This window comes from Paralichthys olivaceus, chromosome 5, assembly GCF_024713975.1.
Source record: "Paralichthys olivaceus isolate ysfri-2021 chromosome 5, ASM2471397v2, whole genome shotgun sequence".
NCBI lineage: Eukaryota > Metazoa > Chordata > Actinopteri > Pleuronectiformes > Paralichthyidae > Paralichthys > Paralichthys olivaceus.
In genome coordinates, this window is record NC_091097.1 from 14,496,629 (window position 1) to 14,521,032 (window position 24,404).

Below are 24,404 nucleotides of genomic sequence, written 5' to 3' on the forward strand. Positions count from 1 at the left end.
AACAAACGCTCATCTGAGACATTGCAGCAGCAGTGGGTGTGTCAGCGGGAAGTTGTAATGAGAGTCGAAGCAGACGTAGGAAAACAAGACGACGAGGCCTTTTAATGCCGTTACCTTTGTACTGTACAGCACATTTCCCTGTAAGACATTTGGCATAACAGCACTATTACAGAGCATTTTTCTCACACAGACACAGAGATAGATTTGATACGACTCTATATTTAAAAATAAAAAATACTGACTTTATAGACTTTCATAACACTTTATAGGCCTTAGATGTTCTGTGAAGACAACTTATATAAGAAAACAGAGCTTTCACTAGCTGCACTGATTAACCTTAACAATTTAAAATATCACCTATAGACTTTTACAAATCACTGATGTATAACTGAGATGTGACTCTGCATCATTAGTTGAGAACTATCCATGATTCTGCATCTCTTACGCTAAACTAATCACTCTGCTCAGTCTGTACAGCGTAACACAATGAAATAAATATTTTGGTTAATACACAGAAGTTCGTCATATATGGTAGCATACGTTTTCAATACATTCTCTCTCATTCTGTACAGTGCAAATACAAGGTATTGCTGTTACAGTCAAAGGAGTAGAACAGCAGAGAACAGCTAGAAACATATTGCACACTGCCCACTGTGGGCGCCACATGATCCCACCTCTTCTTATCAGTGACTGACGGGAATAAAAAAAAATAAAAAGGATCCTTACGACAGTTGAAATTGTCTCAAGAAGTAAGTGCCAACATCCCACTGACATTGTCTCATATGTACATGTTTGTAGCATTGGCGGTATCATACAAGAGCAAAACCATTTAGGAATAGAAAGTTATTAAAGCTACACCTGTTGCAGTAAGAAAATCCTTATAAGTGGCGGTATAAACATGATACAGCACATTAAACAATCTATCATTGGGATGTAATTGATTATTTACTCGAGAAAATAGTCTACGGTTAATCAGTAAAGAACCTACGTTACATTCAGGGTGGTGGGCTTCGTACAAAATACAGTTCACTAATAGGGAAACTGCATCTGTGGATTCGTCCAAACAAACGACTGTACGTGGGTATATTTGAAGTAAACATCTATTTCAGGATACAATTTAATTTTCATAAATCATCTTATTTAAGGATCTATCATAAAGTTTTACACTTTAGAATTTTTATACAGCACTTACAGAGGTGACCATTATAGAAAGAAAACTTTATCGGAACTGTATCTTTTTAACAGTACAGATATTTTGACAGCCAAACAACGTTGTGTTCTATGTAAAAGTCTTAAAGCTTTAGACTACAATAAAACTTATTATGAAAAGGACACATACACTGCACCACTGGTATAATGCAATATTGTCCATATTTGATGCAAAGACATACTGTTTCACTGAATGTTACCAAAAGTACATACATATATTATACACTGTATTTTATTGCTCAAAAATGTGCATTGAGTGTTGTGTATGTGTGTGTATTTGTGCAGTGTACAGAATGTGTATACTGTGTGTGTGTGTGTTACCAGGCCAGTGGGGAGGCCATTCGTGGACTCCGAGGACTCTTCTGGTTTTCTGCAGCCTGATGATCACTCAGAGCTCTCTGTGGTAAAGAACCAACAGGATTGCATCAAAGAGAATATGTTTTTTTAGTTTGTTGAAGTCAGAGAGGGAGCCAAGGAAGACAATAACATTTAATTCTTACTGTAATATTGAAGAGGCGACAACAGGAATTGTTAAAATATTGAAATGGACGGCCGAATATTCCTCCCTCACCTCAAATTTGTTCATGAACTCCGCAAAGATCCCAAAGAAGCCTTCGGTGTTGGTGGCTTTGCCGTCTTCTCCAAAGTAGGACGCAGTTTTGCTGAATTCTTCCATTGCTCTCTGTTGCAGGGACTCCAGAGATTGAATCGCTGGGTGACTGTTTTCCAAAAAGTTCTGTGCACACGCAGTGAAGTCAAGGGCCACAAATGTTTCATCACCTCTTCTGCTACCTTATGATTTTTTTTTAACTTCCTATCTTGAAATGAGTGCATTTTGTGAAGGATACACTCATGACAACAGCAAAACGGTCATCAGCAGTCGCAGGCATCTTCTGACAGGCTGAGCGAATGTCTTGGATGGTTGCATGAAGGTCATTTAGATCTGATGCAATCGTCCTCTGGTTTACTGTAGATGTGTGAGTGTGTAAAACAGATTTTATATCAGTAACTTATATGATTAACACATTAATAAATGTACAGTTTGCTCTGAGCTTAAAGACAAATCAAACCTTTGGCTGCAGGTGGAACCATTGTTAGATCTTTGGAAAAATCCAACACTTCAGGAAAGTGTTGACACAACGACTTGACCAGAATGTGCAAAAATGTCGACTTCCCATCAACAGTTTTAGTTGTGCTCAACTGTAGAGAAAACACTGAATGTATTAACTGCACCAGTGTGGTATGATGGGAAAGAAAAGAGCGATTACTTTGCATGACGCACCTCTGTAAGGAAGTTGATCTTGAAGCCAGTGGTCTTGTTGGTTTTCGGCTGGCTGTTATTCAAGTAGTTTCCCATCGCCAGCACAAACTGAAGAACGACAGAGAGAGAACCGTTACTCTGCCAAACAATCCATTCATGTTTGAGCTTAACCGAATTCAGTGTTTTGCAAGATTTTTTTAAATTTTTATTCCAATTTAAGTGAAAAATCCTGGAAAAAAAATAAGATAGACTGTCTAGTTCCAGCTCAGGGGAAAATGTAAATGTACTGTAGGTTAGTGAATGTTTTACTGTTCTTCAGATCTGATAACAAACACCATATTCCTTATCACTATCACACAGAATTGCAAATGCAGCATTTTTACAGCATCAGCACACCACCACACAAAGTCAGTTTTAAACAGGTATTTATTTCTATTAATTTCATTTACTTTTCCAAACAGTACTTTACCTCCAGTATCTTCGCTAGCTTCTTGCTGGTCTTCAGCTCCATGGAGGCCCTGCTGATACAGTCGAACGCTCCCCTCAACTCCTCGGTCTTCTCCTGCAGGGAACACTTGAAGAGGAGGCTCTCCAGGCGCGTCTTGTACTCTGGTACTGACAACATCTGAAGGAAATTACACACACAGAATAAGCAAATAAGCCAGTGATGATAAAAAACACGGACAATGACAGAGGCTGACGTCTCCCACACAATGACTCGATCCACTACCCTGTCAGGACTGTACCTGCAACACAAACTGGTCTGGCTCACTGAGTTTGCTGGGGTCCTGTCTGTACTCTTCGTACTTTTTGACCTCCTCTGCGTCGGGGGCGTACAGCAGCAGCTGTTTGATGTGCGACGGCTCCAGCCTATCAGTGGCCATGTTCATCAGCACCTGACGCAGCTCTGCAGGAGACAGCTTCAGGTGGGCTATCAGGATGGCTGGAGGTTAAAGAAACAAAGGTTTAAAAACTTAGGATAAATTGGGATCTAAATGCTGGTATATTGTTCATCTTCTTAGTTTATTCTTCCGTCAGTATTACAACTCCACACATTGCAGCTGAGGCAGGTAAGAATATCCTTCCTTTTACTTTAGTCATAAAATCAAATACAGTTGTATTGGATGAACAGAAATCTACTGATGGTGCTTGGTGAAGGGCCTCTGAGTATTATAAATTTTCACAGCAATAGTTGTCAACATCCATCCATTAACTATACCCCTACCCTTTGAGGGTCGCCGAGGGGGGACTCTATTCACACCTATGGCCAATTTAGAGTCTCCAATCAACCTAACCAAAATGCTTTTCTTTAGACTGTAGGAGACCAGATGAAATGGAGTCTGTGAATGTCTTGGTTATCCATCCGATACTTGTTGAGTTATTTCAGTATAAATAAGCACTCATGAAGTATAAAACCATGGCCACCAATAATATAAAATGTTATACTTACAGGCATTGTAAGCCTTCTTATGGGACAGAATTTCTATCACATCTTTCTTCTTGAAGGTTTCTGGCAGGAGAGATGGTTCTGGAGCAGGCACTAAAGTGGGGTCAGTGTTCGTAAAATGCTAAATATTACACAGATACATCGTAGATGCACATTTTCCATTTTGACATTGGTTTCTGGAGGTCAAACTTCAAGGAGTGCTATTGGAGAATAACCTTAGATCCCACAAACTATAGTTGAACTATAAGGAAAATTAAAGAAATAATACATTGAAATAAGAGCTAGGAAATTATGATTCTTTTAAGGTTGGTAAGTTAGTTTTTAAAAGTAAGACAATGTGCTATAAAGATAAGATGTGTCATTCTGTCAAATCAAACAGTTATTAATATGCTATGAATAAAGCCACTTGTACTTACTGGAGCTCTTCTGTGTCCCAAAGTGCAGCTCCAGATCGAGATACTTTACCATGTCATGCAGTTTATCATAATCAGAATTTGCTCCCAACTACCAAAGATATGCAAAAATGATGCAATGTAAATGACAATTTCATGACTTAACTTTACCATATACTTGGCTCCTCATGTCCAAACCCCACACAACTCACCTGTCCCCAGATAGTCCCCTCTGAATTCTCCACTTGCTCCCAGCGTAACCGCTTCACACTCATGTGGTTGGAATCCATTCTAGACAGACTAGGCCTTGGCAGTGGTGGAGGAGAGCAAGGTGGGGGTAGGGGCGGAGGAGGAGGGGGCTCCAGGTGCTCCATGGGATCTGACAGAGAGTGCGGGAGGGACTGGGGCTGACCCTGGCCATGGGATTGTATATGGTGGGATGACTGGGATTGTGGCTGGTTTTGGGACTGCAGCAGGTGATGCGAGGGCTGAGACTGTGGGCGAGTGGCTTGGGTGGAGGACTGGACTTGGTGCTGCAGCTTGTGGTGTTGGGGAAGAGGCTGGAATGTGGACAGGGTGGTTTGATGGGGCTGGAGGGGCTGAAAGGTAGAAAGAAGAGGCTGGGGCCTGTGGGTCTGCTGTGGAGGGTGGATGACATGAATCTGGTGTTGGTAGTCCTGCGGAGGGGGCTGTGGGGTTATATGGTGGATGTGGTGAATCTGAGGTGTGCTAGAGTGGTGGTGGGTCTGCTGGATAGAGTGGGGTCTCTGGGGAGAGGGTTTGGTGGGTTGGGGGTGATGGGTTTGGTGGATCTGCTGCTCTTGGTGTCTCCCTTGAGGGGACACTTGGGTTTGATGATGACCTTTAAGACTTCTGCGGCTCTGGTGTGAGTGACTGTCTCGTTTTAGCTGAACAGGAAGGGAGCCAGGCTCCTGCTGGGCTTGATGTAGAACCTCTGTTGAGGAGTGATGGGGCATGGGTTGATGCATCTGATGGGCTTGATGGAGCAGCTCTGTGGAGGAGTGGTGGGCCTGGGCCTTGTGCATTTGATGGAGCAGCTCAGTGGAGGAATGGTGTGGTTGACCCCTATGCATCTGATGAGCTTGATGGAGAAGTTCTGTTGAGGAGTGGTGAGGCTGTATTTGCTGCATTTGGTGAGCTTGGTTCAGTAACTCTGTTGAAGAATGATGTCCCTTGGTTTTGTGTATTTGGTGGAGCATTTCTGAGGAGGAGTAGTGGGCATGGGCTTGCTGCATCTGCTGGAGCATCTCAGTAGATGAGTGGTGGCCCTGAGATTGTTGCAACTGGTTGAGCATCTCAGCAGAGGAGTGATGGGCTGGGGCTTGATGCATCTGGTGGAGCATCTCAGCTGAAGAATGGTGGGGATGGGTTCTTAGGCCCTGGTGGCTTTGGTAGATTCCCTCAGCATACTGAGCTTGTTGGCCTGGGTGAGCCGTCGGTTGGGGTGACGGTTGGGGTGACGGTTGGGGTGGCGGTTGGTGTGGAGGAGGAGCTGAACGAGACAGACGTCGGTGGTGATGACCCGGGTGGGCCTGCTGCTGCTGTGCTTGTCGCATCATATAGAGAGGATGGTTGGCATGGTGAAGGGTAGAGTCTGGAGAAGGGAGTAGGGGTAAGGATTGGTGAGGAAGTGGTGACTGGGCTTTTTGCTGTGTTGGCTGGGTAGGCATCGAGTGGTGACTCTGGTAGATCTGTTGCATCTGTTGCATCTGTTGCTCTTGATAGGCTTGCTGCTCCTCGTAGGCATGACGCTCCTCAAAAGCCTTTTGCTCCTTGTAAGCTTTGCGCTCCTGATAGGCTTGAAGCTCTTCAAATGCCTTTTGCTCCTTGTAGGCCTGGCGCTGTTCGTATACTTTTTGTTCCTGGTAGGCTTGACGCTGTTCGTATGCTTGTCTTTCTTGGTAGGCTTGTTGCTCCTGGTGCAGTTGTTGCTCTTCAAAAGCTTTTTGCTCCTCGTATGCTTTCTGCTCCTCATAAGCTTGTCTTTCTTTGAACAATGTCTCCTGATAGGCCTGCTGCTCTTGAAACAGTTGTTGTTCCTCATAGGCTTTCTGCTCCTCATATGCCTGCCTCTCCTTGTATGCTTGTTGCTCCTCATAGGCTTGTCTTTCCTGGTAAGCTTGTTGTTCTTGGTAGGCTTTTAGCTCTAGTATGGTAGCATGTACCTGAAAGTCCTCTCTTGTGGGTAGTGCTTTATGGAGAGAGAGCCGCTTCGCTGGTGGATTACTGCGGGGAGGAGGAGGTGGAGGTGGTCCAGATTTCCGGCGAATGGGCACATATGCTCTTGGGGAGTGTTCAGGGGTGAAGTTAAGCTGCTGCTGCTGCTGCTGCTGCTGTTGTTGTTGGTGCTGAGGCTGTGCAGGTGCTGGAGGGGGAGGAGGCAGGTCATTGAACTGAACAGGTGGAGGTGGAGGAGGGGTCATGGGGGGAGGAGGGATGTGGTCAGAGGATGAGGAGTAGGTGAGAGAGGAGGCATTTTCTTCTCCACTGCTGCTTTGAACGTCACTCGGGCTGCTCAGCTCTGGGGCCACAAATCCTCCACTTTCTTCTTCATCCACTCCCAGCTCCTCTTCGTTATCCTCATCCTCATCATCTGGGAAACCCATCTGCACAACATCCTGGCATTAACACCAATCACACTTAATTAGCCCATTCCTTTCCAAATCGAACTTATCATCATATTGGCAAATGAATAGATCATGTGACATTGGTGCCAAATAAAAGTAGTCTGGTTCTACAGGATCTTCTGGTTCTATTTACCTGCAAAACCCAAATAAAAACGTAGGTTGCAATTGCTTAGGTTTACTATCATAAGGGGTGAAGTGGTCTGAGTGATGAGATCTCACATGCATCCTCAATGCCTCTTGGGGGCATTCACATCTGTTCTTACAGCTGTCCATGTATGAGCGGATGACCCACGACAGATGTCAGCCCAGAGGGTACAGAAAATATGTTCTAAACCCATTCTTTGTATGTGTAAGTGTCATGGGATCTGTCCTATTTTAACTGTGGATTCAAGGCAAACATTAGGGCACTGCAGGGAGTCAGTGTACCATGGGGGAATTAAGCCCATATTAGCAGGACCTATGGCATAATGGGGTTTACTCAACTCAATGAGCTTGCTTGGGACTTTATTGAGTGTTTAAGTAGAATGACAAAAGATTTCCTAAATTTCAGTTCCACTAATTTTCATTTAATTTCAAATAAAAAATAAACACATTAAACTTGATAACTGAATAAGAATTAAAGGATTTTATATTACTAGCCAATACATTCTTAAAACAGCTTCAGACAGAGACTTTAAAGTGCAGCATTTATGTGACCCCACCTCCTCATAGTCGTTCTCAGGACTCAGGAAGTCGTCGATGATGGCCACCCTCTGTCCCAGCTGCTCACTCAGTGCATCCAGGAAGCGATCTGTGTCTTCTGAACGCGGTGGTTTGGAGAAGGTGTAGCGCCGCTTGCTACTGCGAAGGGGTGGTGGACTGGATGGGTAGTCAGCCGTCTCTGGGGGTGAAGGTGGGGGACTGTCCAAGCTGATGTAGGGATTGGACTCCCCGCTGGTCTGGCTGGGCAGCCCAGATGAGTAGAACTGAGCCTGAGGGGGGCTAGGGAGAGGTTCCTGCCAGGATGTAGGTGGCGGGGGACCTTTACGGCTACCTGAGAGAAGGAGGATACAAACAATTATATTAATGACAGATATACATCTGAAGCATCATGTTAGGTGCAATGCCTCACACATTGAAACGTCTATGTACTTTAAATTAATAGACCAAATGAATAACAAGGCTTTCTGTCATTGACACTTTTAGATACTTCACAAAACGTAATCAGAACATGTCCCCCTTCAAAAAAAAAACATATTTTAGATTTACGTTGTAGATGGGGTCTGGTGTGTTTTCTAGTTCCACTTCCACCATCATCATATCCTCCTTATGAGAGTATTCAGGCCCACCTTGTACCTCAAAGTGAAATCTGAGAGCACCCCTGGGGCTGAGGGTCCGACTTGTAGGAGGAGAAGCGATGAACAGACCAAATCCAGAAAAAGATGCCAATTTGTTTAAAGTAACCCCCCCAACCATTTCTCTCCCTGTAACTGATGCCAGCTCTGACCCTGCTCTCTTTTTCTGGCCACATTTAAAATAATCTAAATCTATTAAAAGCCAGGCTGAAAAACACTGAAGAAGACTCCTCTGCTGTATATTTACATATGTAGAGAAACCTCAAAGATGGCTGTCTGTGTAAAATCCAAGGATGTGCAGTTGAGTCAGAATTAGGTTGGTTACCTTGGGATTCCAAATTCTTGCTCTGCAGCATTTTTTAAGATCCTCCTTCTCTAACATCATTCCACTAAACACATGCACACACTCGCTGATGCAGGCAATAGTCACAATATAGTATAGCTGCTGTAAGATTGTATACTTTTGGGCACCTGTGTTAGCGAGCATTGTGGGGGAAGCTGAGCGCGAAGGAGGTTCCAGATCCAGCAAACTCTCTGGGGCGGGAGGAGGGCGGCTCTTTAGAGACTTGGACCTCTTGGATGAATACATGTTCTCCAGCTCAGCGTACACTGCCGACAGCTGGTAGGGTGGAAACGCACAGAGAGACCAGAGTAAGACCTCTTGTCCTAATGAATATGAAACCTAATTTTATCTTTATTATATCTTTCCAGCATCGAGACAGGTGATTCTTACATTGGTGAGGTTGTTAGGAGTCTCAGGGAGGGAGGTACCATCACCTGACTGTCTCTCTCCTGGAGCCAACCTCATCCCTGTCTCCAGCACTGGCTCTGCACGGAGGCCTGTGGTAATACACTCATTAGAATGACTTCCAAGGCTTTGTGGGGGTTTCACTGTGCAGGATTCAGCTGATCTGGGATAAGAATCAGCTCAGTTTAAATGAACTCAAGTCAGATTTGGGCCAGTGACTGCAGGCAGCAGATTTTCACAGTATACTGTGAAAATATACAGTATGAGATAATATCTGCCACACTGGTGATGTAAAAGTATTTATGATAATGTTGAAGATAATTTGAGTGATAATGATATAAATAGTGAGGATGCCGAGGAGAATCAAAGGTGTCATGGTTAGTGCTGCGTCTGATCAAAGCAATGAGGATATGAAGATCTGTACCCAGGCCCAAGTGTGTGCCAATGACCAGGTCGTCAGAACTACGTCCCCTCACACTGCTCCTGTACGTGGTCCCCGTTACTCTCATGGAGCTGCTGCGGCGATGGGGCTCGTGAGCAGCCTCGGGCTCAGGAGGAAGGGGAGGTGGTGGTGGTGGAACTGGAAAACACACACACACACACACACACACACACACACATTGGCAGTGTAGAGGAAGAGGCAAAAATGTTGCAGCACCTGAGTTTTATTAAAGATCCCAGCGTGTGGGACAATCTCCCGCACAAACTCCACGTGGTGTACACAAATAAAACTTCATGAAATATAAATATAATAGCCACATCTAACAATGTGGATATGTGCGCACACACCTGGTGCTTTGAATCCAAGAAAGCGTGAGATCTTGCTCTGGCAGTGTTCCTGCTCCTCGTATGTCAGCAGCTGGTAAACAAACTGCCAGATCACCTGTTTGGCTGGAGTATCCAGCACCGGGAACACATCCACGATCAGAGTGTCAACATTCCTGTTGCCAAGGAAACACAGACAAGGTGACAGTGATCTACTGGCTGTCCACTCATGTGGACAACAAAAGTGAAAAGAGCCGCTACACTATGCGGAGAGAACTGATAAAAAAATAACCCTGACCAACCGTCATGGTAATTTCTGCTTAGGTTAGAGGTTTAAAAAAGGCCTGTTTTATCAATTTTGTTACACTTGGACATTGCTGCTCATGGTTGCATTACCCTAACCCTAATTGCACTGTCAACATGAAATGTCTACACAGCCAATTGTGGTACAATTCAACTTGCACTGCAAAGTATCAACAGTTGAGTTATTCCTCTGACTTTAAATTCACCCTCGGATTTTCTTTTCCTCCCATCTTTCCTTCCTTCTACTGTCCCAGTAGTCTTCCCACATCATTGCTCACCTGTGCTGGAAGAAGTTCTCCAAAGCCTTGCAGATGGTGTACCTCTCCTGGATGGTCAGCAGGTGCTCCAGCTGCTGACCGAATGTGCGGCCCTGGACCCTGATACTGGGAGGCAGAATCTCCGCCACCCACTGCAGGGAGCTGAGCACAGGGGAGCGGGCACGTTCTGATGGAACACCACCTCCTGCGAGGTCCTGCTCTGACAGGGCGAAAGTGGCCGGACCGTCCTCCACTACCAGAGTGGGCATGGCACCACTGCCCTGCAGCATGGACACCACCTTCTCGTGGGAGGAGGTCCTACAGACACATGCACACATACACTGGATGGAAGCCTATTATTTAAAAACTTCTGTATTATGCACAAGAGATTAGGTTTACTGGAGAAAAAACACATTCACATTCTCTGGAGAACTTTCTTACTATACATTATCCATTGAAATGATAGGTCTACTGTCCCCAAGTACTGTGTGTGAAACTGTACTATATTCATGTTTACTGGCAATTTTAACTCTTTCCTACTGACTTAGAATTGCTTTAGTAAATGCATTGTTTTCTGCAAAAAAGTGAATGTGTGTGAGAGCTCAACCTCATGTCCAGCCCGTTGAGAAACAGGATGCGGTCTCCTGGTTTCAGACCTGCCTTGTCTGCTGGGCTTCCTGCAGAACAGAAAATTTTTAGCGACATCTGATTTGACCAAGGAAAAGCGAAGATGAGGGAAAAGTCAAGCTTTTTGTAAAGATATTGCAAAATCCCCTTAAACCTGTTAACAACAGAGTTACTTGACTATTACATGTAAAAGTACTGGAACTGCAGCTGGCACCCTTACATTTGCACAGACACAAATTTGAAACGTACCAGGGATGACGGAATCAATCCACACTGGAGCATGACCTCTAAGAGTGAAGCCAAAACTCATGTTGCCTTTGCACACTCTCACCGTCCTGAAGAGACAGAGAAAGATTGATTAACAGGAATCAGTCATCGAAAAGCTGGTATTTACAAGTACTTTATATGGCTAGCATATGAGTAAGGTCGTGAAATAACAAGTTACCATAGAAACCCTGCTAGAGTGTACTAAGTGTACCCAAAGTGTATTTTAGTAAAGGGGGTCTATTTATTATTGTGGACTGACACTGTGGACCTCCAACATACTGCCATATTCAGCAGACTACATCAAATTCACATCCTGCATGACAGAGTCTGCTTAAATATGGACAATACGTCCCCGGGGAGCTGTACAACATCTTCAAAGACTAGGGCCACTGCAGAGATAAGCAGATTCCTGGGGAAGTTTATTCCAACTGTTTAAACGGATGGTGATAGGATGTTTTTAATCGTGTTGTTTACACATTTTGAATAATTTAAACTCCAGATGAATGTGAGCAGGATCTGAGCAGGAGATGAAACTGACAAGATTTCATAAAGACACGTCAAGACAGTAAGGAGGAGGTCAGGCATGACTCGTCCAAATAGGTTTATGCTTTATATAGATTTAGGCTTCACCACCGGTGGGTCTGTTTTTCAGCTCCCTCCTACACATCTCCGTTGGCATAAATTCCTGACACAGAAAGACATGTCACAGCAGTTATTTCAGGAAAACTGACACATCTAGTTAGGACTGGGCGATACGGGCAAAGACTACATCAAGATTAAAACAAAGATAAAACATCAATCAATAATAATAATAATATGATAATTATCAGGATAATTGTCACATTATGTTTTAAGACTGATGGTTGCCCCTGTGTGAAGGTTGTTGGTTTAAACTCTTCTTTATGGCCAAAGAATGACACTTTACAAATCTGAGGAAGATCGATTATGTGTTTAACCTCCTCCGCACATTGCATAAGCATCAAATAATATATACAGTATATTGGACTTTTGTTATATTGCTATAGATGAAAATTATATTGTGATCATTTATGATATTGTTTTATCGCCCAGACCTATGACTAGTGTTGCTGAAATGAAAGATGTGACTCCTACTGATTGAAACACACTGAAAGGATGAGTAGAGAAAAAGCTGTCATTTAAAAATTCAAGATCCCACAGTACTTTGTGGGGCTGCAACATACACACCTGCAGTTAGTGGTGCTGCCACTGGAGTGGCCGGCTATGAGGGAGGTGGTCTTCCTCATGCCCCTGGTTGGTTGGATCACGCCTTCCTCTGCGTGGGTGCGTGGCACTGAGCTGGCGCGGGTGGAAACCAGGAGGCGCTCAGGGTGATCCTCGCTCCGGCTGCGGCGAAGGCGGTTGCGGCTGGGGTCACTGAAGCTCCGCCCCTTAAGCCGGCTCATCAGGCTCTGGGAAACCACTTCGTCAAAACGCTCCCGGTGCTTCTTGGGAATGAAGATCCTGGCAAACATTGTGGAATCAGAGTCAGATTGAGTAAGGAGAACAGATGTGCAGCAGCATCCCGCTCAGCTCAGTCAGTGAGAAGAGCATTTTTAGTTTTCTGCACAGCGACAAAACAAAATCACATGAAAAGAAACATCTCAGCCACAAAATCCATGACTCTTCTTGTTAGAAAAAAACATGGATTCTTGTTCTGAATACATATTGTTCCAGCAGAGGATCCACTTAATTGGTTCAAAAATAGTTCAGCCCATATCCTCTCATGGGAGGGCCGTGGCATGTAGAAGAAACTGGTCCAACACTATAGATATGGTGTGCGTGTGTGTGTGTGTGTGTGTGTGTGTGAGAGAGAGAGAGAGAGAATGAAAGAGATAAAGGATGAGCTTTGGTGTGTGGTCCCGTCACATTAGCAGCTGCAGGTAAGAGTGTTCAGCATCAGTGACAGCCCACAGCTAACACGCAAAGAGGAGGAAGAACAGTGTCGGAGCCACCTCTGGGAGAAATCGCTCCACTCCCTCTATAAGTGTTACTTTCTCCTCCCATCATCAGCTCCCAATGCCTTTTCCCTTTCTCCCACCCTCAGATACTGCTGAGTTTGATGTGGTTTTCATTTCAGGGGAGAATTTGTAAGCCTGGCACGCTCTCTCTCCTCTAGTCTGCTTTGTGTGATGATTATAAGAAAGCGTCCAGTCATTAAAAGTAAAAGCAGTGGTGGCTAAGTGAAAACTTATCAGAGAAGGCTTGTGTTTCAAGCTGCCTGAGGCTTGGTGGCAAAATTGGTATCGTTGCCTCTTCTGTGACAGATTTTTTTCTTTTGTTGTTTTCAGAATCAACACAAAATTGTGAAGAAGCTCTTTGTTTCCCAGATCAGTCAAACCTGTCATTCACCACTGATGTTTAAGACTGCTCGCAATGTCTGCTCCCATCAAGCTCCCTTGTAGCTGCGCTACATGCAATTTATTTTTGGCCAATTATCTGCGAGAACAAGAAAATAACAAAACACAACAACAGAAATGACCCAGAAAGGAAGAAACATTGCCGATAACTGTGTTTTGGAAGTGTTTTATTTTATGTTTCCTTTAAATATAGGATGTCTGAAGTCTCCCTGATTCTGTTTCCTTAATCTGCAGATAACTGCACAAAGATAACTGAGCAAACCTCCATGCACGTACACACACACACACCTCATTTATCACTTCTGTCTTTTGCATATCTGCCTCCCCATCCCACCCACAAAATGATGCTGCCTCCATCCTCAACATAAGCCTCTCTCTATCGTTTCGTCTTCAATATGAATCTCCAGGGTTCCTCTGCTGTGCATTGGAGAAATGAGTGCTTTGTTTTTTTTTTTTATTAAGCAAAATTTCCATCGTTCATCCACACACACGCAGCACAGCTCCTTATTCAAATGCCACAGTTGAGAATAAGGCTCAGAGATGCAGTTCGTGGTTTGGAACACACACACACACACACCAAAAAGCATGCCCATAATTACAGCTATACCAGGCAACCTCATTTTGATCCAGTCCAGTTTTTTTAAATCAGGTCATGGATTCTCAGGCTGTAAATCCAAGTTAAATCACTCGTAACCAATTAAAACTAAGTGTGTTCTAAGGTGTTATTGATAAATAAATATATTGAATTCAATACAGTCATCATTTGTGAACAACACTGCAGCTACAGTCACATACGACTCTGAAACTCTCTGCCACATCACACTGTTCAAAGAACTCAAAACACGTCTGTTTAGCTCAGTCTACCATGTGTGACATTTGATCGATCCCTGACTAACACGATTTTAACCTTTAGTTTTACTTCTAGACACTCTTGTGCTTACATATGTTGTATTGAGAGGCATCTTTGTCTGCTAATATGATTTTAAAGTTTGGCTCTATTTTAATTCTTCATGTGTTTATTATTATTATTCTCATTATTATAAGTAGTAGTAGTAGTAGGCTGCCCCTGCCACAGTCTCTCCTGGTCTACCACCTTGTCAGAGTGCAGGAAAGCTTTTGAAACCCTTCCCACAACTTTTCAACTTGACATCACAGGAGTAAGTAAACACATGTCTCAGTCACATGATGGGAATCCTGAGCAAACTGCCAAATCACTGTGTGTGTGTGTGTGTGTGTTAAATGATTAATACCTGTTTTCTGTGAGTTAACCCAGCTGTGGAGGCACTGCTTGCATCACAAGCCACAATAATCTTCCAATGATAACAGGCTGCTTAACAAATAAGCCATGTGATGGCAGTAATGTGAGCATCACGTAAATGTACGTTATCTAATGCAAGAAATAAATTCCTTTAAAAATATGGTAATAAAGTCTTGTTAAGCCCTCAACATCTAACTTCAGACTAATGTCCTCTCTACCTCTTTAAAGAAAACAAACAGGAAGTAAAGTAAATTATTTACACCACAGCATCGAAACAGACTGATCCTAGCTCTGCAGCCACAAGACTATTATTTGAAGGAATGTGTATTGGGGGTGTGAAGAAGCAAAGCATCAATGTTATTGCATTGATAATACACAGTCATACATTTCTCTGTCCTATAAGCACACTTACAGAGAGCGTATTGTTAACATACATAAATCCATATTTTACAACTGCATAACCGTATGAGTGTTTTGTGCCAAGGTGAAAACCAAGAACTGATCACTCATCTTGATTCACTGTCTCTTAAAACTATTGATGATGAGGAGTGGCGTGTTGGTGCATGTGCGGAAAATGAGTCGGTAGAACCCCGATCAACCAGTGTTCTCATTATTGAAGTGATAATCTTCTCTGTGGGTTCAGATTTATGTGCTTACATCCTTAAAACCAAAGCTAAGGGAAGTAGAGTAGGTGACAGTGATTAAGTGCAGGTTGTGTTCAAAGGCAAAACTTCACCCGAGGGCTACAACGTGCTCATCTGTGACGCCAAGCTGCTCTGTGGTGGTATCTCGAGGGTCAGCTTTCTATTGCAAGCAGAGAAGTAGTGAGAGACTCTTAACATGGCAAAAAAACCAGTGGAGAAAAGGATGAAAAAGAGATAGAAGTTGTTGAAAGGCAGTACAACAGAGGAGGAATCAATGGAATGATTTGAAGAATGGCATAAACAGCCAATAAGAGGATATAAGTGGTAAAATATGACAGAGCCACAGAGAGAAGGAGTGGAGAACTAGAGCTCTTTCTAGGCCAGGGTCATGAAACTACTGGGAATGAAGCTGGGTATTCTGCGCTACGTACGCTATGTAGGACACAGAACTTTCCCAAACAACATTCATACATCACCACAGTGACTCGGACAAATGGTGGATAGGGAAAACGAAAAAGAACGGGGCCATTTATTGTTTTACAGCAGACTCCATTTCATTTGATCAACTATTGACTTCGGCTCTGCTCATCACCAACAGCTCTCAGAGTTTGTCATCGCTGCTCTGTCATGTTGTGATCGAAGCAAAAGAACATTTCCTTTGTCAAATCTTGTAACCCAACCAAAAACAAGTAAGCAGAACTTCACAGCCACCTCCACTGAAGTTGGATGTAGGCCTCGGGATGCCCTCAATTATAAGGAGGGCGAGAGGAGCCTATAATTAGGTCGGAGGGAGGGGTGGATCGAGGACATGGCGCGCAGACAGATGAATGACAACCGCAATCAGCTGGCAAACCATCAGACCCACTTCTGATCAGACAATGTGACAGCAGGGCCAAGCATGAATTTGCAGGCATTGAAATAAACTGTCTCAGAAACAAGAACCAAACAAAAAAGTAGAATCAGAGCTGACTCTTGCTGGATTCTACAGTTTTTCTCATCGTGTTTCAAATATAGAGAATGCACAGATTTTCATATTTTTCACATGCTGGCAGAATAATTGTAAATACAAGCCTGGATAGCAAACACACAGAACGGTCGCGTGACAATACTCCAGCAACTTCAGATACAAGTCAGCAAAAACGACACAAAAGCAAAATAGAATGGCCATACCGAAAGTGTCTGGAAAGGCTCCTGTCCCTTCCCATGGCTCTTTGGGGGCTTTGAGGAAGTGCCCGTGTTCAGTTAAGCAATGCAATTGCCTCCCCTCAATTTCGGTGAGTCCCCATCTAGCCTGAACAAGCAAACTCCTCAGGACAAAGGGAGAAGAGGAGAAAGATGGAAGAAGAAGAAGGCGTCTGGGATCCCAAAAGAGCTCACTGCAGACTCAGAAAACAGCCAGATGAAGAAAGAGAGAGAATAAGAGAGAGGGAGGGAGCAAAGAGTAAAAATCCCTCCACACCTCCAAAACATCCTCAGGCAGCATCCTCAGCTGTTCTCCAACTTCGTGTTTGGGACAGCACTCTACTCTTGTCCCCATGTTGTTTCCTCTCTTTCAGGTACCAATGGAGCCAGGTCACCACAGGGTGGTCTTCTCAGGCGCAGCTACGGGACAATCCTCATCACTTGAGTCATCCATCACTTGACAGAGAGAGGAAGTGAGTGACAAATCATCTCTTCCCTCAGTGGAGGAAGGAGGAAGGAATGAGAGGAACAGAGGAAAAAGTGAGGAGGGAGAGAGGAGGAGAGAATCTGAGAAGAGAGGAGAGCCCCGGTGGAATTTCATAGGCAGGTCAGAATAATGACTGTGTGTGTGTGTGTGTGTGTGTGTGTGTGTGTGTGTGTGTGTAGAACCACTTATTTGAGTAAGTGAATGTACAAAAACCTTTACAGTCATGTCTGCATGGATGACATATACTCAGCACAACACAACATTTATCTCTACATGTAGGGCTGAGCAATAAAACAATATCAATAATTAATAATGTGACAGTTATCCTGATTATAATCATTATTGACTGATATGAACATTGATCCTAATCTCTGTAAATACCTTGAGCCCAGAACATCCTCACCAATCCTCACTAATCACAGAAACACGTCAAACATTGAGGAAAACTAAAGAAAAAATGCACTGCATCCCAAACCCTGGGTAGAGAATGCATCATCTAATGAATTCACAGCTTTGAAGTCTATATACAGATACACAAAGGCTGTAATTAAATTCAGTTACAACAACACGACAGAACAGCACAAACTAAAGAGCTAACAGTTGTTCCGAGATTGTCTCTAATGACTCTCTGGATACATAATCTTCTGCCTGAATTCCAAGTGTTCAAGCACTCGCTAAAGCTAACCCCTGGGTTTTTGGATCCATTTAAAGAAACAACACTGGCAAGTGCGTCAGAAACCTAAGAGAGAATTTATTAAAAGAAATAGGCTGCATAAAAATAGAACACATCCCATGGGAGGGCGAGGCGAATCGACGAGGGGACAGTGGCAGACGGAGCGGAGCGACTGGTCAAGTTTTACAGGAGTTACAGAAGATAGAACTTCTGTTAAGCACACATCCTCTTACACAACCCACCAAGAACTGGTCTTGGGTGGGGGTGGGTGGTGGAGTGTGTGACTGATGTGACAATGATTGAGGCAGAAGCAGAGAGACTGACAGGTTGGGGCACCAGCTCCAGACACATTGGATCTCCACGCCTCAAACTAAATTTCACACATATAAATCTTCTAAATATGTTTTCTCATCAAGATCCATGAATTATTCCCTAGGAAATCTGTGAAAGTGTCAAAACTCTCAAAGTTTGATGGTAATCCTTCCAGTAGTTTTTTCCTTCTTCCAAACAAACCAACCAACAATAAACCTCCTTGGTGGATGTAACAATCCAACTGTTGTCCAGATATCTCATTTACAACCACATATGACACCCTCATGGTGGTTTCATGGCAAAGAGTGAGTCCACATTAGATTATTTCTCATTGTGAGCAGCAGCCATTTGCACAACACCTCCCATCGCTCGTGAACAAAACCCCACAATTATATTACCACAGAAATGTGATCATAAGATTCTGCTGAAAACATTACCAGCTATTCAAAATGTAAAATATAGATAATATTCCGATAAACCTTATATGCCTTTTCCAAGAGAGTGCACAAAACACTGCACCAAGAGACATAAAGAAAAGAGGGAATATTTAGCATATTAACGCCTTTCAATGTCAAAGAACACCTGAACTTTACATAGCAGGATGGAATTATGGGTAACTACAGCTGTCTGAAGTGACAGTAGATTTCTATGAACACTCAGACTCTTACTTGACAGTTCCTCGCTGCCTGGATGTGAGGAAAACAACTACAACAGTCATCAGGCCTCTGTGGAAACAGCAGATGCATAATTAATGTCACTGCTGTGCAAGACAAATATTACGAAGCATTTTCACAGGCAGCTTTCTAAGAAAGGAAATCAGAGCTGTGATGAAGACTGAGGCGGCTGGACAACGGCTGGAAGAAGAACAGATTACTCAACGAAAATGAGTCACTAGAGAGGCTGAACACTAATTGACAGTAAAACGACTGCTCTTACAGCATACTTTAACTGCACCTCTGCTCTTTTCATGACCATTCATGGGCGGCGACGTAAGACGCTTGGACACCAAACTCGTTCACTGCTCGCTGCAAATGCACAATGTTTTTTAAAATTGATTTTCAGTACTCACCTGAGGCAGCAGAGCATAATTTCTTCCACCACCAAACTTCAGAGTAGGGACCATGTGTATGTGTGTGTGAGAGACATGCAGTGTGAGGATCTGCATGTTGTTGTGTTCTCTAAAGCACCAGCTGCAAACTGGCTAGGAGCTGTATGCAGAGGAGGGGATAAAGAGCATCCAGTGATGAGATCCACAAAAAAAGAAAACGGTGCATATATCAAAGAGTGCATCATAGCTGACAGGGAGAGCTGGGAGAGAGAGGGACCAACAGAGAGAAAGTCAAAGAGAGAGCAAGTGACAGAAGGGAGGGGGGGGGGCTGACAAAAATAATTTGCGAATGCGTGCAGAAGTATTGTGTTTTCGGTTCTGATTTCCTGATCAATGCTGAGTCGGGAGAAATGCTATATTGAGCAGTGATTTTCTCACCGTGCACTCGTGCTGTTCCTAAGAGGGGAGAAATAGGACAAAGTGACATTTAAGCACCTGAGGATAACACTCCCCATATTTCACAGTAAACTGCTGAGGGGGAGTTTCTAAAATACTGATTTCAAAGGGCAATTAAGGAGTTTGAAATCCCTCTCTGGCCCTTTTGTTATGTGAGAATGTGCTGTACAGTGAATCTGAATATAATGTACCACACAACGGACATAAACTCTCCCTTGTGCACTTTTACAAGCTTTCTCAAAAACTAAAGACTGGGAGAGGAAATGATTGAAAACACAACAAAGACACAACTATGAGTGGGAGATTTCACGTCATTAGACTGAAGAGAATTTAGAGAAATTTTCTGTATTTCAGAAGATGTTGATAATTGATCTAGACACATATTTTGGATTAGTTGAAATATGTAGCAGGGAGCTTCTCAACGGATTTCCATGACATTGTGTGGAGGGGTGGGGCATGACCCAAGGAAGAACCCATTCAAATTTTGGAGCAGCTCCTGGAACATTGTGAGTTTTTCAACAATTTTATTTGATCTCCCAGAGAATCATTTGTGGACCTTGATGAAAAAAAAATCAGACATGCTTAGGGAACTGGTACTTATGAGTGTGTGAAATTTGGTGCAGATCCAAATAAAAATCTGAGATCTGGAGAATTTAAATGTGCGTTCATAGGGGACTGGGCTTTGGGAGAGGCCTGTGCTCCACTGAGGGCTATTTTAGTTTTATAGTCAAGTGCTGCAGAAATCAAGAAGTAATTTACAAAAGGGTTGAGGACCACTCATGTAACAATCTACAATCCAAACTAAATTTAGAAATACAAGGAGTCTTCATATCTTGGCATCAGAGATACTCCTCAACAATGCATGAAAGGACTTGTAACCCTCAGTTGCAACACTGAACTCTTAAGTGTATATAGAATTGACCCTTTCAGAGATAAGACTGGAAACAGCAGTGCTCAACACAACATGAATGTGTTGCAGTGGAATCCAGATGTAAAGCCGCCACTGCTGCAGAACTTTGTCACACAGTGGGTTTTCGAGGACTGCAGAGTGTAGAGGGTTTTCGGTTATATGAAATTCCCTTGTACCTGACAAAGCCACTTAAATCAGCCCGTGTGTGGTGCTTAAGACTGTTAGTCATGAAAAGCTGTGCATGCAACCTCACAACAAGACGCGTAGCCTGTGAGTAAGCCTGTAAGTGCACACATACAACTGAGCAGCTACCTGACGCTGTCGATCAGCTGCTGATGCTCCTCTGTGATCAGGATGTCAGGCAGCGCCTCAGCAAGACTCTCCACATCCCTCTCGGCAGCGTACTGCTTCAGCACCTCAAACAGCTGTTCCTTCACATCTGGCTCTTCCCCCAGCACTTCTTCCACCTAATGGATAAATACATTCATTAATACACACAATTACAACAGCATGTATTCCTCTGAGATGCAAACATGTATTTCACAGCCACCTTCTTATTGAACTCCATGGCCTTGTGGGCGCGACTGTCCCTGATGCTGTCCCCGCTCTGTGACAACACCCTCATGCTGCTGCTTAACCGCTTCGGTCGCCGGGCCATACTGAGCACGCCCAGACGCAGAGGCCGACCCTGAGCTGCTTTGATCATGGCCGCCGCCGTTTCGTGATGCTTCACTGGGATGCCGTTGACCTCCATGACGTAGTCCCCGGCCTTCAGGCCACTGCGACCGGCCGGACCACTGGGCATGCAGTCCTCCACCATCAGAGGGCTGTCTCCAACGATGGTGAATCCAAAACGGCCATCAGGGCCAGGGGTGATGTCGATCTAAAGAAGGGAAAGAGCATGGCATTGGAATTTCAGTTTTTAAAAATCTGCAAAATGCAGATTATTGTGTGTCAGCTGACCTGTTCAAGCCGTGACACCACTCCGATGCTGGGTGGGACAGTCTTGAGGGTCTGAGCCAGGGCTATTAGTGCCGGTGTGCTGAGGTTGGTCACATCCTGGCCCTCAATGTCCACCACCTGGTCGCCGGGCTGTAGGCCAGCCAGGTAGGCACTGCTGCCCTCCACCACAGAGAGAATGTAGCTGGGCCCAGTGCCACCCAGCCTGAAACCAAACGCCTCTGGCCAGTTCTGATTGGTGGCGGGGAGACCGAGGTCTGGAGGATGGATGGAAAGATTAAACTCAGAGAGGTTCAAATAGACAGACACTAATCGGCATGTTTTTGGAAGGTGTTAGTAAAACAGTCCAGCTTCAAAAGGCAGCAGGTCAGTATCTCAGTTTACAGAAGGTAGTGTTCTTTCATTAAGGCAAAGAAATCAGCAACCAGGCTCTTTTTAATGCTGGAGTCATATCAACTGCTTATCTGGAGCATGCAGCTCATAGAGAGGAACAGGTTGTGACTAAAATGGAGGTCAGAATGTCCATTGGTTTAAATAGGGCACCTCAGTGATGGGCCTGCCGAGTTGTCACAGCAAGTGCACTGGTCTATTTAATGAGGTCACAAACAAAAAGACACAGAAGAGTCTGAATTTTTTTTTTTTTTTCAGATTGACAGGTTTGTTTTCCATAAGTTGAATGACAATTAAAGAGAAAGAAAAAATTTCTGAAGGTTATTTTTGACTGTTGATTTCAAGCCCACATGTTGAACTGCTGCCCTTCCCCTGGTCACTGGCCTCATTCTACTGCAGCAGGAAGAGTCCCAACTGGCCCATTTAATTCTATCTCCTCTACAGCCTGGATCATCAAACATATATATACAGTAGAAATATGTAGGACATTACTGGGATCAGTCTTTGTGATGGTTTCTGTTGATAATCTCTCACTAAACGTTGCAACCTTGCTCCATAATCCAGATCATAAACTGATAAATCTAATTTAAATTTTGAGCTCATGTACTTGCCCTTAGTTTTGTTTAAATTCATGTTATTTTTTCAATCTTGTATGGCTGTGATTATGCTTGTTACATCTTGCACGTTTATATATATATATTTGAGACTAATAAAAGCTTAGGTTGTAAATACCTGAACTATAATTAAATAAAAAACAATCTCAAGTCGAGGCTGCACTACTACTCCCAATGATAATTATCTTAGTTACCTCTTGTTATATGATGACATGACCCCCAAAACTAAAAGAGAAACCTTGACCTTGTAGGATTAAAGAAGAAAGAAGTAATTGTATAAAGTTGTTTATCAAACCATCAGAACTATTCAAGTCATTTTCTTCTTGTAACTGATAGGAGGCCGAGAAAGATGGAGACGGGAAGAGTGATACAAACAAAAGTAGTTCAGAAATAAGAGAAACAAAAAAGTGCACAAGAAGTGAGAGAATAAAGGTCTTTGCCAAGAAGTGTCAGATCAGCTTCAATGCAGAAAAAGACTAATCAGATCTTCCTGGAGCACAGACCTGAATATTCAGGGAGGGCTGTGGCTGAGTGAATACATCAAATCAAACCCAAAGGCTCAAAGAGGCGCAGAACTTTGCTTCAGACTAATGAGAGGAAGCATCAAACTGTAGCCGATTATTGATCTAAAATACTTTGGGAAATCACTGTCACGGAGCTGCGGATCATAGTCTTTCCTCCCCGACAGAACACAAGCTGCACTCAGAGGATTGTCAAGCATTCCTTTTGTCCTGTTCTCTCCAGCGCCCTAGATACACAGTCTCAGCCACCCTCCAGCAGTTCAGGAACGTCATGTAAAAATTATGATTGCGAGAAAAAAGACTTACAGAAATCTTTGGAGGCACTTCGGGTCCCGGACTTGCTCTGGCGCAGGGAGAAGCGGCCCTTTCTGCTCAGGAAGCGCCTCATCCTTGCCCGGCTTGCGGCAGGGCACGTTCCAGCCAGCCTCCTTTCACCCCCGTCCTGGGGGTCCACGCAGCCAAAGAGTGCCCTCGGACACTCTTGTGCTGCTCCTCACCTGAGCTCACCGCCTCCAAAAGCTTCTACCCAGCTTGGCAAATCAAGGATACCCGAAAGGTCACATCTGTAGGTTATACAGGCCAATACCTTCCTCTGTTCTCAATCAGAGAACCAAGGCTCTGTTGTTGAGCACAGGGAGGCCAGAGAGGGGAGAGCATCTGAAAATCAGGCTCTCCATCCTGGATGAGGCAGTCCAGCCTCAGCCTCAGTCCAAGCCCTATGGCAGGGCGATGATCAGAAAACTGGGACACTCTCACTTGGTCCTGAAATGGTTCTTTGCAAGAAAAGGTACTGCAAAGCCCCATTTCTCTATAAATACCTTTCCCTTTCTCTCTCTCTCCCGCCCTCTCTCTCTCTCTCTGTCTCCCTCTGTCGCTCATGTGGATGGGGGCCCTCTCTGTGGGCTGAAGAGTGACCCAGAAACTGTGTGTTGTACCAGCCAGGGACACTTCTCTGATTATAGCGTCTGTGTTAACCTCAGTGGTGGAGCACTGGTTTCAGAGATGTAACCTGCACATATGCTCAAGGTTACAGGCACCAAGTACAGCAGTGTTCAAGCAGAGCCAATCAGCTGTGGCGAATTTAGCATAGGAATGAAAAATGCTAATGCCAGATCATCAGTAAGACTTGGAATATGTGAGACACTGAGATAACTGCAGCAGTGGACTCTTTGTTTTCAAAGCAGGTGGTGTTCCCATGACGAGGTGGTAGGTGACATTCACGCTGTAGCCACACACACACTTCTAAAAATAAAGATGACGTTAACTTAAAGACAGCAACAGAGAAAAACTATCACTAACATTAGTTGATAATC

General features: G+C 43.9%; 1 protein-coding gene across 1 annotated transcript; it reads right to left on the reverse strand.

The window, feature by feature from the left end:
* Positions 1 to 3: 3 nt before the first annotated feature.
* On the reverse strand, positions 4 to 23,926 carry grid2ipa (glutamate receptor, ionotropic, delta 2 (Grid2) interacting protein, a). The gene is made up of 24 exons (XM_069524693.1): positions 23,398 to 23,926; positions 21,570 to 21,823; positions 21,157 to 21,489; positions 20,919 to 21,073; positions 12,465 to 12,740; positions 11,241 to 11,326; positions 10,972 to 11,041; positions 10,386 to 10,682; positions 9,829 to 9,980; positions 9,464 to 9,619; positions 9,025 to 9,131; positions 8,763 to 8,910; positions 7,659 to 7,990; positions 4,522 to 6,948; positions 4,334 to 4,421; positions 3,921 to 4,010; positions 3,217 to 3,413; positions 2,940 to 3,095; positions 2,492 to 2,578; positions 2,280 to 2,409; positions 2,058 to 2,176; positions 1,781 to 1,945; positions 1,531 to 1,607; positions 4 to 138 (listed from the first exon to the last, which is right to left on the reverse strand). The coding sequence occupies exons 1-24, from the start codon at positions 23,477 to 23,479 to the stop codon at positions 111 to 113; spliced, it is 6,012 nt and encodes a 2,003-aa protein (XP_069380794.1). The 5' UTR covers positions 23,480 to 23,926; the 3' UTR covers positions 4 to 110.
* Between the last annotated feature and the right edge of the window lie 478 nt (positions 23,927 to 24,404).